The 16,821-nt window shown below is 44.8% G+C and overlaps 1 protein-coding gene and 1 pseudogene across 9 annotated transcripts in view; both read right to left on the reverse strand.

Moving 5' to 3' along the window:
• Window positions 1-835: 835 nt before the first annotated feature.
• On the reverse strand, window positions 836-2,612 carry LOC128076834 (uncharacterized; annotated as a pseudogene).
• HDAC4 (histone deacetylase 4) overlaps window positions 910-16,821 on the reverse strand; it is a 219,139-nt gene continuing 203,227 nt past the window's right edge. For all 9 annotated transcript variants that reach the window (XM_052675252.1, XM_052675251.1, XM_052675255.1 and 6 more), the window contains 5 exons: window positions 15,913-16,031; window positions 13,602-13,735; window positions 8,557-8,641; window positions 6,419-6,560; window positions 910-5,948 (listed from right to left, as the gene is read on the reverse strand). In XM_052675252.1, the coding sequence (XP_052531212.1) occupies window positions 5,909-5,948; window positions 6,419-6,560; window positions 8,557-8,641; window positions 13,602-13,735; window positions 15,913-16,031 (520 nt within the window). In that variant the 3' untranslated portion in view covers window positions 910-5,908. The remainder of the gene's footprint in view (window positions 5,949-6,418; window positions 6,561-8,556; window positions 8,642-13,601; window positions 13,736-15,912; window positions 16,032-16,821) is intronic.

The following is a 16,821-nucleotide window of genomic DNA, read 5'->3' on the forward strand; positions in this document are numbered from 1 at the left end:
TCTCTACATTCTGCAGATGTAAATGAGCCTCAGCTCAAGCAGGAGCCCCAGGGACTTGGACATCCATCCAGAACAAAAATCATCCCAACAATGAAAGTATGAAGTGCACGGTCTGAAGTGCAGCTTGCCTTGAGGTCAGATGATGCTTCTGCTGATGAGTGGGGAAACAGGACTTTGGATAATTCAGAGAGCTCCAGACACAAGAAGAAAAAGAGAGGCTAAAAGAAAGAAAAAAGGGTGAGTCTGCTGCACGCACTGAGATCCTCAGCCCTGCTCCTGGGGAAACCCGTGAAGGAATCACAGGATCATAACATGGCTTGGGTTGGAAGGGACCTCAAGGATCATCAAGCTCCAACCCCCCTGCTACATGCATCCAGGTCCTCCAAGACAGGATCCTCTTGAGAGTGGAGCCACTCCCAAAAGCCAGCCCTCGTCAGCTCCTCTCTCCCAAAGGACGACGCACCTGTGGTTTCATTTGCAGTGAGTGAATGGGACGTGCCACGATCCTGAAAATGTGCTGTGGGACTGCATGGATGCACGGCAGCTTTCACAGAGATCTTTTTTTCTTCTTACAGACTCTGCACGCAGATGGCTGGAAACAGAAAGGAGACTGGGCAGAAGCTGCAGCAATTCTCTTTGCATGGATATCATGGTATACACCTGGATATGAGCGGATCAAACATCACAGAATGGTCTGGGTTAAAAGGTGCCTTAAAGCCCATCAATTTCTAACCCCCTTGCTGTGAGCTGGCTGCCTCCCACCAGCTCAGGCTGCCCAGGGCTCCATCCAACCTGGCCCTGAGCACCTCCAGGGATGGGGCAACGGCTCTCTGGGCAGCCTGTTATGATGTCAAACACGAACCCGAAAGCATCGGATGAAAAAAAAGATCAGGCACAGAAACAAAGGTGTTACTATAATTAACTTTTTCTTTTTATTTACACCACAAGAATAACAAGTTGTCATAATGTGGTACAAAATACTGGACTCCTAATAAAGTTGAAATTGAAGTCGGTACTGTCAGAGAAAGACACCATTGGCCAGTTAAAAAAAACAAAACAAAACAAAAAAAAAAGAAACCAACAACAACAACAACAAAAAACCCCACGAAACCAAAAAGAGAGAAAAGAGGAAAAAGAAAAAATAAAAAAAAAAACAAGCAAAAACAAGAGTGAGAAAAATATTCCAACTCCATCAAGTAAAACAAAGGACCATCAGAAAATTTAGCACAAAGAATGCTACCATCACTCAAAGAAGGGTCCATACAATAAGAGTGAAATTGTGTCTAAATTACAGCGTAAACCGGTAGCTGCTACCAATGGTGACGTCATACTGAGCATGTATAGGTATAAAGTAGAATATAATATAGTTACAACTTTTTGATACTACATATCTGTAATAAGCTCTCGGGTGAATAATGTTTCAACCCCTCCCCCCACTTTTATATATATATTATATATATAAGTTTGTCATCCTCATAAATTGGAAAATAGCGCCTCCACTATGGAGCACAGAAAAGTGTTAATTTATTTTCTTTCAATAGGATACTTTTTCATCAATATCAAAGACAAAGTGAAGATGAGCTGAGAACGAGCTCAACTTCGTGACAATGAAGAAACATGATTTTCCTTTCGATGTAAAGTCTTGTTTTAAACCACAGTGTTGCACAGTACACGACTGCTTAAAGTGAAACCTAGCAAGACAGCATGTAAAAGTAATTGTAAAAAAGTTAACACAGCTGTGCTGCAGAGTTAACTCCTTAAAGTCCTCGTCATTCATCACCTCAGAATTAATGACTGCGTGTGTTGACAAAGGGTTGCATCCGACCTCCCCACCCAGCCAAGAAATCAAAATAAAATACCCAACCAAATTAAAAAAAAAGAATAATAATGACACAGGCAGCTAACTTTGTGTGTTCTGCGTAGCTTCCCTAAAAACACTGTTTCCACATAAATACAATAAACTCTATTACTGGTAAGTCACAAGTGCTAGATAAACGTCTTTTTCTTCTTCTTAAAATGAGAAATGTTTAAGTAGTCCTTTTTAACTCTTTCTTAACAACAAAAAGCACGATCTCTTAAGTTCACTGAGACGTGACAAACGTTTCCCACTCTCCTTCCTTTGCGTGTGTGTGTGTGTGGGTGCGGGTGCGTGCGTGTGACAAAAACGTCCCAACCTCAGTCTCCGCAAATGCCACGAGAGGAAAAAAACAACAGGAAAAAAAAAAAAAAAAACAACAAAAGAAGGAAAAACAAAACAAAACCAAAAAAACAACGCAGCTTTTTTTTTTTTTTTCTTTTTTTCTTTTTTTTTTTCTTTTTTTTTTTTTTTTTCCTCCGTTTTCAAAGCTGCCAAGTTTGGCGTGCAAAATCTGTATACAATATAAAGACATGCCAACCTTACAGACCATGCAACCTCAAAGTGTAGGAAACTTAAAAAAATATATTCATATATATTTATATATATATTTATATATATCAATGCCCATAAAAGACGTGGGCCCAAAAAGTTTACAAAAGGAAGAATGGAATGAATACATGACCGAGACTAATAAAAAAGGAATGTTCCGTATCGAAAGTAAAAAACAAATGGTTACTCGTGTACTGCCAGCCATGCCGGCGGGGCCGTGCCGTGACACTGGCACCCGAAAGGAAGAAGCTGTAGGCTCAAAAAGGGAAAAATGCCTCAAAACAAGGGCTCCTCCTCCACAGTGCTGCCCAGAGCTGGCCTGGGCCACGGGCACAGCTTGGAAGCGGATCCACGTGGGCTGGGATGGGGAGGAGACGAGCTCCGGAGCCTCGGGAAGCCCTTCTCTCCTTGGGCAGGCTCAGAGAAATGATGGCAAGAAACAAATGTGGCATCCTGAAAGCCATGGGAGGCCGGTTTTGTAAGAAACCAGCCCGGCACGGCCGGCTCTCAGGAGCGCAAAAAGGTTTCGCCCCAACGGAGAGTGGAAATACAAAACCGCCAGGAAGATCTGACAACAGAAATGCTCATGTAAACGTGGTCACTGCCCACAGCTCAGAAACGGCCAAAGGAAAATGGAAAGTCAGTCACCAGATCCTGCGGCCGGGTTGAGTTTAGATCACAGCAGCAAAGTGGTCATTGGAAAAAACAGCGCCTGTGGGCACGCCGTGCGTCCGCACGGGAAAGGCTGCGTGCAGAACGCGCCGAGGACGGTCCTAGTGACCAAAGCTATTTGTGACTTAAAAACGTACTTGGGTCTGCAAAACTCAAATACAGTAGTGTCTGGTTTTTCAACTGCATTATAAACCGAGAAACAAAAAACAAAAGCCTCTTGCATTTGCTCACACGTATGGTATGCTTCAAATTCCTTCCACAAGCGAGTCTTGAACGGAATGAAAACAGCCCCTTCAAGAACTGGAAAAGAAGTTACTAGAAATGACCCTGTTGGTTCTCCTAAGAACAGAATAAAAGAAAAATCTACCCTTGGTTGTTCAGACGAGGGATCTGTGCTATCCTACGCTGCTGCAAGAAGGTACACTCGCCAATCTGGTCTCCTCTGAGCTGCTCGCCTCTTCCTTGAGCCAGGGATGAGGGGCTGCTCCCAGGGCCGCGTTCCAGCTCGGCTTGGAGAAATCGCTCAGGAAACAGTTCTTCAGGCAGCTCGAGTTGCAACTTCTTCAGAAAGAAGGGGAGAGGGGAAGAGCACGTGGGGTGTGTGTGTGTGTGTGCGTGTCTGCGTGTCCGTGTGCATGAGAGAGAAGATGCCAGCTGTCCCACGAGTGTCTGACAAGCTTTCCGTATGATAGCTACTAAAGCCGCGTGGAATCCTCACTACAATCCACATGGAGGATAAATACGTCACCCATTGTAATACTACTATGTTGAAGGTAAGAAAACTCCTTATTTTCTTTACAGAGCTACTATAACAGAACTGAGGAAATATACAGTCGGCGGTATTATACAAAAGAGCTCATTGCATTCCCTCCTCCTCGGTAAACGCACGCCTTCCAAAAATAAACTCTGACAATCTGCAACAATTCCTTACGCCTGCAGAAAGCTGCTCACTGTACAAAAGACTTAAAGGGGGAGGAGAAAAGGGGGGGGGGGGGGGGAAGGGAGGAAAGAAAGAAAAAGAAAGAAAATAATGTACAAGCAAGAAAAAAAATGGGAGGAGAAAGGTTTGGACACTATTGCCATTCGGAAACAAAACCTGCCAAATAGAAAACAAATGTCAGATTCACACAAACAAGGCTTCTGTAGGGTTTTGTGAAATATCGATATAAAAATCAACAGCAAATTCATAGTCTTTGCTATAAAAAACTCATTCTTTTTTCTTTTTTTTTCTTCTTCTTTTTTTTTTTTTTTTTTTTAGAAAAGGATCGTAACTAAAAACCTTAAATTAAAATACAAATGTTTAGGGTAGTTGCCCAGTGGCTAATGTGTTGGCAATCCGAAAACTTTCCAACCTGTTGTCCGAAAGTCCTCAAGTTTCTACCTGGATCCTTTTCCAAAAGCACCTTGACATTCCAATTCACAAATCTGTCCCTAGGGAACTTTCAATGGCTACTGTTATAGTATGCATTTATTACATATATTTTTCTATAAATGCATTATAAATATTTTATCAATAATTCATAGGAATCCGGTTTCTAAGCTTGGAATACATTTGGAATATACATTATACACATATATATATTTATACCTAACAATTTAAGCAATATCTCATGCTAGTTGCTTTTAATAAAAAGCATTCCAGTCTTAAACCTGCATTTGTGTCTAATACATGCTTCAACAACCAAATTGATAAGTTCAATTACTAGATAATGTAGAAGAGAGAAAACGTTTGAAAATTTGATTTTAAAAATGGTTGAATTTCAAAGACCCAACAGTATTTGCCACTTTCTTGGCAACTACCTTAATTTTTTCTTTTTTTTTAGGTTTTTTGTTTTTTTTTTTTTTTTTTTTTTTTTTTTGAAACAGCAATGAAAGAAAACAAAACAAATCCAAACTTGTAGACAGTTTTTGGAGACGCTCTGTTCAGCTGATGCCTGCTTCCCACCATCATGCCAGCACAAGCCAAAAAGTCTTCCTTCCTGATGGCAGTTCTTGGCTTTCCAACCAGAGGAAAAATATTCACGAACTGCTGCGTTTTCTTTTTTTTTGTGTTTTTTTTGTTTTTTGTTCTTTTTTGTGTTTTTTTTTTTTTTTACTTAAGGCATTGTTCCTCAAACTTCAAAAATCCAGCTGCACCATATCCATCAATTAAAAAAAAAAAGGCACAAACTCATCTTCAGATGGCTTTGGAGACAATAAAGCCGACTCCATCTGGGCTACCGTTTCCTTTTCTGCGTTTCCCCCCTCTCTTTCCCTTTCCTTTAGATGTAAGACTAGTCCTCTTTCCCTGTCCCTCCCCATTAAAAATACACCATCTCACATTGTTCTGGTTTCGACAATAGCGTCGTTGACTCACAGGCAGGCAAGAGCCATTTAAAAAATCCAAGAAATGAAACTACAAGATGGGTCAAAGTGGTTCAAGCGGAGATTGCTGAATTGTGGGTAATCAAATTGTAAGCACCAGTTTCACGTTAAGGTCTGTCTGTTTTATTTTCACGTGTGTTGTTGAATCTTTGACTTTTTGGCAACTCTGCCAAAGACTTCAAGGGCGTCGTTCCCCTTTCCACTCCCGGTGAGGACCAGAGGAAGAGTGCCCAGCGTTGTCAGTCCTTTACTGCTCTTCACCAGCATTTTTCATTTTCAGCAAATATATACTGTAGACGCGTATAGATATGGAGAGATTTTTCGGTTGCTTTGCTTTACACCTGGTTGTCCTTCTGTATTCTGGAAAAAACCATGACAGGACGCAGGAGTAACAAGAGAAAGCTTCTTGGCAGAGCTTCAAGACGAAGACAAACAAACAGGAGAACTCCAGCTCGAAGATGAATGCTACAGGGGAGGTTCCTCTTCCATGGGTTCATCATCGGGTCTGAGCAATTTCACAGCCAGGCAGGGAGGGAAGAGGGAGGAGAGAAAAGATGGTTGAGCACGAGAGCCGGATAATTCGTAGCGCTAAATCTCACACCTTATATTCCTATCACCTTCCCTGCAGGTAATTTTGCTCAGCTGGCTCACCTAGAATTGAAATTTGCCTCCAAAAAGGTTTTTTTCAAACAAAGTGCTTCCACTGTGCAACTCTGAAATTTTTGCAGCAAACTTTATTTCCTCTCATGGTCCAAAAACACATTCTGCTCTGACTGGAGCACAGGGATCAGGCAATGTGTGCACAGCACTAAGGTAACATCCGGGGCTCATGCAAGTGAACTTCTCTTGCAGCCCAGGTCTTTAGAGAATGCACGAAAGGAAGGAGATGGGTGAACGCATGTGCAATGGGTAAAAGGCGAAGATTAACCCAGTAGGCTGCCCCCAAGGCCACCCGTGATGACAAAAGCAACTCACCGCTTCTCAGCTGGCTTCACGCCTACCGACAGAGATGCCATGGCTGTCACTGTCTCAGCCTCTTCGTTCTCACACTTCTGTGCCTCAACCAGGGAATAGCCCACTGTGGAGGCATAGCGCTGGAGTGAATGCCAATACTTGCCTGGGGAGAGGTGAGAAAAGCAGCAGTTAGGTCCCCTGCATCAGGATGGGTCAAGTCACCTGTTCAAAGAATCACAGAATACATGGGTTGGGGACCTTAATGGGATCACCCAGTTCCAACCTCCGGCTGTGGGCAGGGCTGCCATTCATAGGTCAGGCTGCTTACAGCTCCACCCAACCAACCTTCCTATGTCCAGTGATAGATAGCTGAGAACTGACTGGGGAGGACACACCAGGCTTACGCAAAACGCAGTCTTAAGCCATACTTGCTGCCACTTCCAGGCCTGCCATGAGGCCCCTGGGTATGGAGGGAACTTCTGGGGGCACAGCCAAGGGAAACCCCTGGGAACCTTCCAGGCTTGGTAAGTGGTGAGACGGATTCCTCTCTCCTGCTCACAGCTCTCTGTCACGAGCTCTGATACAGCAGGAGATCATCGCTGACCCTTATGGTCAAGTAGGCTGCTTGTGAGAGAGGCTGCTCTGCTCTCTATGCAGAAAAATCCAATTTATTTTCTACACAATTTCAAAAGCGACATCCAAGAATTGCCAAAACTCCTACTTCTTGCCACATATTAATCAATGGTGCTGCAATTCTGCTGTGTCTTGAAGACCTATGTTTTGAATAAATGTTTGTCTTGTTTTGTTATGTAGGCAAGCATACCATCAGCAGGACGTATTTCAGCAGAAAACTGTGTAGCAGGACAACCAAGGTATTCCCTGTTTATAAGGGGTAAAACCCGTGTTCATAAAAAAGAACTAAAAATGGAGGAGGGAGGCTAAAGTAACAGATTTCCACAGCTGGAATCACACAGGAAGAATGGAGACATAACAGCTCTCCTGGGCTGAGATATTTTTTGTAGGGGAAAACATGCTTTAATAAAGCATCTACAAAAATGAACCAGTTCTCTCCCCCAAAGACAACCAGGATGACAAATCAGGGCTGAATCACTGGCTTGCAATGAAAGAAGCTCTTCTCCTTTGGCTATGGAAGAAAGGTGACCTGACGGTCTTACTTAAAACCCCTCTTCCGAGTTGCTTTGCTCAGTTTAATGGAAAAAAAAAGAAATGCCACTAGTTGACTCAAGGTGTCACATCGCTGCTGAGCATTTTGAGTCAGCAGAGTGGCTGCTGGAAATGGAAATGAGATTTCTAAAGCTACCGGGCACTTCTGAGGGGGGGAAATCATTTGGCCTTTTTTAAGCTCTACTTTATTCCTATAAAGAGGAGACTAGCCTCCCTCCAGTTCTACACCACAAGTGTTTGAAGTGGGAAGATGTCAAGACCTAGCACAGTGGGATTCCCATGTTATTCAGACTCTTTTCACTCCATTCCTCAAGAATATCCCCAGGAAACCTTTAACCACAATGATTTTAATCTCAACTAAATAAACCCACAATATTAGCAGTTTCACGCAACGTTCTTTCATCCCTATCCACTCTTCACTAATGAATGCAACAATGCATGATGAGACTCGTGTTAGTCAGAGATACTTGAATTGCTTCTGAAGATATAAGCACCCACACTGAAGAGTAGGACAGTCTGTCCTCTACAGTGATTTTAAAGGTATTACTGCACTGGCTTTAATACTAATTCCCCCAGTGAGACCAGAACAACCTGCTCAATGACCAGGGTGCCTCCCAGCTTGCTTTGCCTTCCTGAACACAAACTTCTGCACTTAACAGCTTAAACTTGTGCCAGCCAAGCAGCGGGCTCTGCAGAAAAAAGCACTGATACAGTCCTCTCTCAAGAGCCAAACTACCTCCCTGAATTGACTTTTAACCCTGTGCACCGCTCAATAAATTACTGAGTGTACAGTAAGACCAGTTGGTGGTTGCTTAAATCCAGTCCACAATGCAGTGACAATCCACAAAGTAGGGTGAGGGTACGCAGTGGTCTGAAGTTGAACACGGAGCTGCCAGGACAATGAAGAATTGGAATGGGTATCCTCCTAAGGGCAGCCCAGCAGGGAACCAGCTCTGTGAATGGGCTTTACTCACTGTGTATCTCAATCACTTTCTCCATTGAATGCACCGCATTAGCATTTGCTCTCTGCTGGAGAACCTTTTCTGGAAGAGGGTCGAGCTGGAGAGGGAGAGGAAGAATGAAGAAATGTTATCTCAAGCTACAGACGAGGCATTAAGCGTGATTTAGCAAACAGCTCTGCCACATTAAGCTTTCACCCCATTCCTCTGATTCCTATTATCTGCCTTTTGTTAAATATCCAAAATAGACAGACTTCCTAAGCGCTCCTGTGATATTCCATGCAGCCTCCCCTGCCCCAACACTCCTCCACAAGCACAAAATGCTGCAGCCCTGGATGGAGACTGTTTGCCATGAGCAGAAAAATAAGGCAAGTGCTGCTGTCTGTTCTCACACCGTGTAAGACTAGGGCTCCGCACTGCCTTGTGCAAAGGTTTCACTATTAATAGTGTGAAAGGAAAATAAAAGTAACTGAAAAATACAACAATGACCACACTTCTTTCTTTCCTCTGAAGAAATAAAAGGGGAAGCTTTTTCATTCCTCTGCATTTACTGACTCAGAGAAGCAGCCGGTTTTCTCACTTGGTGTGCCTTCTCTCTCTTAAAGAGGACTGTCTTCTGAAAAGCTGACCTGTCCTTTTTGCCCTTCAGGAAGTTATTAAACCTTGTGTTGTTGGTATGATGCCTGCCTCGATTCTCATTGGCCAAGAAGCAACAAAAAAAGCCCCAACAACACAGCTATTACTACACATTTTTTTCTCTAAACTGCTGAAGAATATCCTAAGATACACCCATGTGGCTCCTGCCATCCTTTGCAAAGAGCAGCAGCATTTTAACACTGTGCAGGCATGGCTCTAAAAGCAGGCAGGAGCTGGGGCTTCCTCCCTCCGCAGGAAAGAAGCCAGATCTGCAGTCCGGATATATCAATTTATATTAAAAAGAAGAGAATATAAATAATTGAAAACTTTAAAAAGAATCTTCCAAGGGAAGGAAACTGGGTGATGTTGTGTAGAGCACCAATTTGCAATGGCACAGCAGAGATGTCTGCTTGGTAGGTGAGGATGTCCAGCAGGCAGCTCTACTTGGCTCACATATGTGCCTGATGGCTGGAGCCCTAGACATCTCACATCTCAGTGCTCAAGAAAAAAATTTCAGCTGAGTCGATTTTCTCCAAACCCTTTTCTTTTCTTCTCCCCCTTTTTTTTCCCTCCCCTTCTTCTCCACGAAGAACACACACTCATCACAAAGCCGAGTATCCAAAACAAGAAATGCTTGCAGCTGTTGACTGTGTCTGAAAATATGCACCAGTGCTCATCCGAGGGTCCTCCTCAACAAAGAAGCAGTCACAGTTTAATAGTTAATAAAAACTGTGGCAAAGTTTAACTGCAACTTCTGACCAAAGCCAAGACAAGCTCCAGCCAAGAGATCTGCTCTCGCGACCAGATGGCAGCCATCTGATAGGTGCTCCATCAGGGCTAGAAACGGCTCCGCTCCAGATTTAATAATTACGGATTGCACTTCTAATAAATTCTTTACTCTAAAAATAATTCTGGCCAACGCTAGCTTCTGTATGACATTAAGTGAAGGCGAACGCTATTCCTGGACAAATCTTTAGTAAGAGCTTCCCAGTGCCTTTCGGTTAATGCTGACATAAAGCACACAACACCAGGCAGCTTAGCCGTGTGCTATTTCACAGATGAATCATTTCCACCGTGCAGCACTCCTCCTGAAACAACACTCACAGACAACAGCCTCACTCATCGCTCACTCGGAAAAGGAAGAAAATACCTCTGAGCATTAGGCAACGTTTTTAAACAACTGCTTATTATCACCTCCCTGTTCATTCAGGATGTCCAGAGTCTGACACTGGACACATCTCTGCTGCTCGTGCATGAAAAATGGCAGTCTTTGCAGTGCTGTGAGCGCTGCTGAGCACATCTTGTAGCTCTGGCTCTGTCCTTGCCACCAGCAGCTCCCATTGCACAGGCTCTGCTTGGGGCACAGCGCTGGCACCGCTTCCTAACCGGCGCAATTATCTCCTAAGCGATCTTCTCTGCATTCAGCTGCAGTCATGCCAGTATCGAACAACTGAATTTGTAACCAAAGCAACTCAAACATTTTCAAGCCACCCCGCACAGCTCTAACTCATTTCACATTAAAATAATCTGCTGCAAAGCTCGAGCTCCGCTTTAATTTCCTGGGCAGTTGGGAACTGCCTCTGCGTAACGCTTTTCCAAAGCGGGAGTTTTGATCTCCGCCGGTGAAGGCAGACGCTGTGTGGACTGGCACTGCTCCCCTCATTTCCTACCATTTCCTCACGTAACACAACCGGCTCTCTGCAGCAAGCACACTTCCCCGCACCCGTCGCCGGCCGCAGCTGGCTGTCCATGTGCACGCATGCAGAGCTGCCTAGCACACTGTATATCAAACCCCATCAAAGGGCCGCGGGACAAAGCAACAGCAGTTCCCTCCAACTTTCTTGCATTAAAAAGGCTTTATAAAAGACCTTGATAAAACGAGTGTTTCCTGCTTTTTGATGTGCGGGTAAGGGAACATTATCATGATATCTGCGCAGCCTTACAGCCCACCTAGGAAAAGTGAGAATAGCTCCATCTTTAAATATTTAAAAGCGCTTTATAGATGTCCCGATGCAGTGATTAAAAAAACAAAGATTTTTTTTTTTTTTTTACCTTTAAGGATCAATATTCACTCTGCTAAATGGAAACACTCAGCCAGCTGACAACAGCCAAGCTATCGTGAATGCTAAGATCTCCCAGAGCTACGCGCTCCCAAACACATTTGTGGCTCGGATCAAGCACTCCTTTATTGCACGCAGATCCTCACCCCACATTGCAGCCACCCGCCTGCACCACAGCGCTACATTAAGTGAGAGGAATGACATCTTTCACATGTTATTTCCTCAGTCTCTCCTTCAAAGTGCATCCTGCCATTAGAGCTGGCTGCGTCCTTATTTGTTTGGAGCTGATGGGGTCGTCTGTGCTCACAACAGTGCCATTGCTGCCAGATGAAGTGACACAGGTGCTGTTACATCAACTCTGCTCTTCCTCTGCTTACCGGCTCCTGAGTTTTCGTCTGTCCCAAGGGTTGGTGTGCTGGACAGGTTACCTATGTTGAGTGTCTTATCAGAGCTGTCTGGCCAAGCGCAAGGAATGGATACTCTCTGGATGGTTGGAGATGGGATGCTGGATGACTGAAGCAGATGCCTTTTATGAATCCCAGCTGTTTCACTGATGATGTATTAGACTGGTTGGTGAAGTTTCCTCAGGCACTGTCATCATTCACAAAGAGTTTGGACACTGAGAGACAAAGCATTCCTTCAAAAGGCTAGCAGGCACGGAACACAGGCAGTCTGTACCTCCCTGCTCCAGCTTCCCAGACCAGAGAAAGGCCACTCATCACTGACCTGAACTGAGTCACAACAAGCCTGCCCAGGGCTCACCATCAATCCCTGCAGCCAGCTCCCACCACAGGCAGACTGACAGCTGAAATTCTGCTTGGTTTCTCTTCTCTGTGCTACTTACTGCACCTTCAGATGCTGACCACAGGGCTTCCATCAGCTCCTGCACTGGGGCTTCTTCAGCAAAGAGAGCCTGGCTGTGCTCTCCATGGCAGGTGAAAGCTTTGGGAGGAACCTCCTCCCTTCACCAACAGGCAGGAAGGTCTCTTGCTCTGCAGAAGAGACCAATGCCTTCAGAGGTCTGTTCTGTAAGAGGTCACCTCAGCAGCCTCTTTGCGTCCATCTACTGCAGCCTTTTGAAACTTGCTCATTAGCACGGGGTACTGAAGGCAAACTAAAAAGGCAACCTAAAAAAAATTCAAACACACTAGCCAGCCACCTCCAACTTCAAGTCTGAAGATCCTGCAACACGAAGCTGAACTTCTTAGGTATACACAGCCAAGGGAAAAGCCTTGTGCTGCTGTTATGTGTGTCATCAACCCTCAACAATTGCTTTGAGCAGGTCCAGAGTGCCAACCGTGCCAGGGCAACTGCAGCAGATAACAAATAGGGACTGTGTCCATGGCTCCAGCTTGTGCTTCTCTGAGAAGAGTACAATTTTCCTAGGTAGAAAACCAGTGCAAGGCACTTTTGCAGTCTACTGTACCAGTCCAAGACTCAGCCATCAGGATGAGTGTAGCTGTCCTCTGTGTGAAGAACACGTGTATGGAAAAGAAAGAGGCCAGATCCAAACAAGTAATGTGTTCAAACTCATAACCCACAAATTATAAATATGCTTCTTGAACAGAAGTATATGCAGAGGTAGAGACACAACAAATGCCCAAGGTTCCCAATCTGAGATTTTACTGTTGGCAGCTGACTGCTGTACTTGCTGCAGTATTTCTGTAGTGGATGAGCCTGAACACCTTGAGTCCTAAACACATCAAATGCCACCACTGGGAAGCTTTCCATTATCAGTCGCGCTGGAAGAAATGGTGCCAGCTACAGTAGATGCTAAAGCCTGGCTGCATCAAGGAGAGGGCTGCGAAAAGTCTGAATCATTTTTTCTTTAATCCCACCACAGAAAGAAGAGGCAGAGAAGCCAAAGAATCTGCCTCGGTAGGAAAATATCCCAACATTTCCAGAAACCAGAAACTAGACTTCCTTTGTGTACTTCTCTGCCTTCTTCTTATCTTGCAATCAAACACCCTGGCTTTTCCAGACAACTTCTTTAAGAGTTCTTTCAAAACAGCAATGAGCAGAAGGTAGGAAATGAAACGTTGAGGAAAAAATAGAAAAGAAAGCAGCATCAAGCACGCTGCTCAATGGAGCAGATATACTGGCAGGGGGACTGCAAAGAGAGGGGAAGGTGTGGGCAGTAACTTCAGAAGCAAATGAAACTAATTGGTGACTTTCTTAGGAGCACAGTGCAAACTGCATGGATAAAGGTGTGGCACATCCCCTGTTTTGGAGAACGAGAAGCCCACATTTGATGCCACAACTGGAAATTCGGCAGGACGAGGGAGCAGAGGCTGTGGCACCTGGAACGTGCCCCCAAGCACGTGCCACCAGGAGGCCACGGCAGGATTTTTCATTTCTCTGTACCTCGTTTCCCAGCAAAGCAGAAACACATGCTTCTGAGGCATCGCAAATGGCAGTCAGGTCGTGGCCTCCTTCGAGGGCCAGGACGACGCGGCCTCCGGCCAGGCCCATCAGCTGCTTCGTCAGGTACCCAAAGCCTGTGAGGGGAAAAGAGGAAATGCGAGAGAAGGGCAGAGGTTGTTGCTGGAATCAGGCTCCTGGCGAAGGATCAAAGAGTTATAAAAAGGAATTACATCATATTAAAAAACCACAAGGGATCTGAGCGGACTAAACGCATAATATAAGCCAGGTTTGATTTTCATACGCTCGTTTCAGAATTCCAGCCACGCTTCCCTGCTGGAGCGGTGCGGGATGGATCCACAACCCCTGGGCCGCAGCAAGCATCTCACTGGAGGTTATCCCAGGCACCGAGGGGCAACACAGCCCCCCAGCAGCCCTCCAGCAGGCCCCAGGCTCGGGGTGGTGGCAGAGGCCAGGCAGGGAAGGGGAGGAGGAGGACGGAAGGAGGCTGCCTTCGCCCTGCTGTGTGAGAGAAGGAAAAGGCAAAGTCAGAGAAGTTGTGCAGAAGGCATGGGGGGGGAGGAGGGCAAGGGGAACTGGTGAAATTGCTGCCGGTGCTCTCGGTTCTGATCACGGCACTGCAGAGCCCCAGAGATATCTGACAACCGGCCTTTCACAGACGTTTCTTCCCGTATATAATATGCTGTAAAAATTCCTGAGGCACCGGGACTTTGATCATATGACACACAATACATTTCTGCCCTTTAAACAAAACAGAACCAAGCTGTGAGGATTTAAAAAAACATGTCCTCAAACCAACCCTCCCCCCTAAAAATAGAAAAAAAATCCAAACGAAAGAGAACCCAGCACATTTCTACCCTTCATCTATGCTCCCTGCTTTTGTTTTGCAGTGTCTTATAACTCCTACAAGTGCTTTGCAAATCAGCAAATTAACAGCGAGACAAAAGATTCGTGGCTGAGCACGTAACGTGGTACCCAGCCTCATGTTTTGGGAGAGTAGCAAAGCATGGGAAACGCAACACGCAGGTAAACAAGACCCTTTCATTACAAAGTGTTTCTGGATATCTTAAATAACTTCTCTTGTAAATCTATTCCACTTTATTCCTGTATAAAGTTTATAGGCTCAGCTACCTTACGAAGGTCTGAAGTTCACTATGCATAGTTTGCTTCTCGACTGAAACAATCTCTTAAAGAATGCCCTTCTGCTTTTGCAAGAAAAACTGGGTCGATCCAAATAATACAACCAGATAAACCCAGAACTGCAGCAAAAGGCCAGCCCAGAGCTGAGTGCATCTCCTATGCAATGCAAAACATGAAGACACGCAGCAAAATGGGCCGACTAAATTGTTACAAAGATAAAGAAAAAATATTTGTAAAAAAAATTTTGTAAGGGACCCTGGAGAAAGAAATGGATTCCGTCTAGCACTCAGAGCAGGGAATTACCTCTTTAGATCTGACACTGCCTCCCTTCTGCAATTTTGCATTAAAACAACTGTAATTTTTTCAAATTCAGCAGCAGTCTTCTGCATGGATGTGGTTTGGTCACTGAAAAGTCAAATATGCAATGCTCTAAGACAATAAAGGCTTCAGGCAGACTACAGTAGTAACAAAACAAACGAAAATGCAACGGAAAATCCAAAAAGTTTGCCACTGAAATGGAAGGTTTCAACCTAGATCCTCACAGGCTAAAACCTGGAAATATTATATGTAGGTCATCCTGAAAGTAATGCCTCCTATTTATTTCCATGGAAACTACAACAGATATAAAGAGCACAACCACACTATTTGACAGAGCAAATTCTCAGCTATGAAACACTCTTTCAACAGTCACCACTGTTGGCTGATTTGCATGGATGGCCTGATTGAGATGTTCCTCATTTCATGACAGCTGCGCATGGCTATCCAGAACACAGCCTGTCTCTCATATCACAGTCACTGCCCAAAGCCTCACATCCACTGTTAGGTTTCCATTAATGTTCAGTAAGTGTCAATGAATGCCAATGGGTGCCATTTTTTCCCCATAGAGGAACTCAATGACACACGTTTGCTTTACCCACACTTCTGTGTCAGACGCCAGTCTGTCACAGTGCCCCTCTGCTGCCATCTGTCACACAGCAACAAAGTGTACACTGGTGAGAAGGTTTGATTTCTACTGCCATACCAACACCCAGCACTGACATCCTGGGCCAACATCATAAAATAGGAGGCATTACTTTCGGAGCAAGCCTTGCACGTTAATCCCCAAAATTTCACACCAATTGCAGTATTTGCTGTTTTCTAATCCACAACTTACATTTTGCAGAGAGATTATATCCTCCCAGAGGCGTAGGATGGCCTTCCACCGCGTCAAAACCAGATGACACCAGCACAACATCCGGGGCAAACTCATTGGCAATGGGCATGACGACCGTCCTGCAACAGAATCGAACCATGGCAGACGTGTCACTTTGGATCTTGAACAAACGAAGGAACATTTAACTGATCTTGAACAAGCCCCTTAGAAAGCCTCATCTTGCTTTTCCACAATAGATTTTCCTTTTTCTTGGATGCTGCACTTCTCATCGCTCGCTGTGAAAGGCTGGGACCCAAGATGCATGCGAGCACTGCTCTGCCCGCTGCCTCGTGCAGCTCTGGAGGGCACTGCCAGGCTTGGGGCTACAAGCTTGCTGCTCAACCAGCCCAACAAAGGACAAAAAGACAGCAGGCAGCACTTAATGGTTATCACAAGGCATTGCACAGCTGCAAGGGACAAAAGAAGCTCTAACGTGCAAATTATTCCACCTAACTCCAGTTCCCCATCCTCTGATATTTTGCTCTCTAAAACGAGACAGAATTGCTTAGCATCTGCAAACTACTGCCTGTTAGGACCAGTACTTTGATGAGACAAGAGGTCCACCCCTGTGGCTTCTCAGTAAAATGCATTTTCACTCTGGTGTCTCTCTTCAATATTTCTGTTCAAAATCCATGTGAGGTTGCTAACATCCCATTTCCCACATCAAGATGCCAACTAAGCAAAAAGGAAAAGTTCTGCAGAGAGCAAGAATTGCTTCTTCGCCTAATAGCTCCAGCACAAACGCAGCAGAACTGAAATTACAGCAGTGAAAAACGTCAAAGCAACAGAGCTTCTGAATAAACATGAGACACACACACACAATCTTTTCTGGCAAGGTTAGCATTCCGAAACACAGATAATATGCCAGAA

This window comes from Tympanuchus pallidicinctus, unplaced genomic scaffold (assembly GCF_026119805.1).
Source record: "Tympanuchus pallidicinctus isolate F22 unplaced genomic scaffold, pur_lepc_1.0 scaffold15, whole genome shotgun sequence".
Classification (NCBI taxonomy): domain Eukaryota; kingdom Metazoa; phylum Chordata; class Aves; order Galliformes; family Phasianidae; genus Tympanuchus; species Tympanuchus pallidicinctus.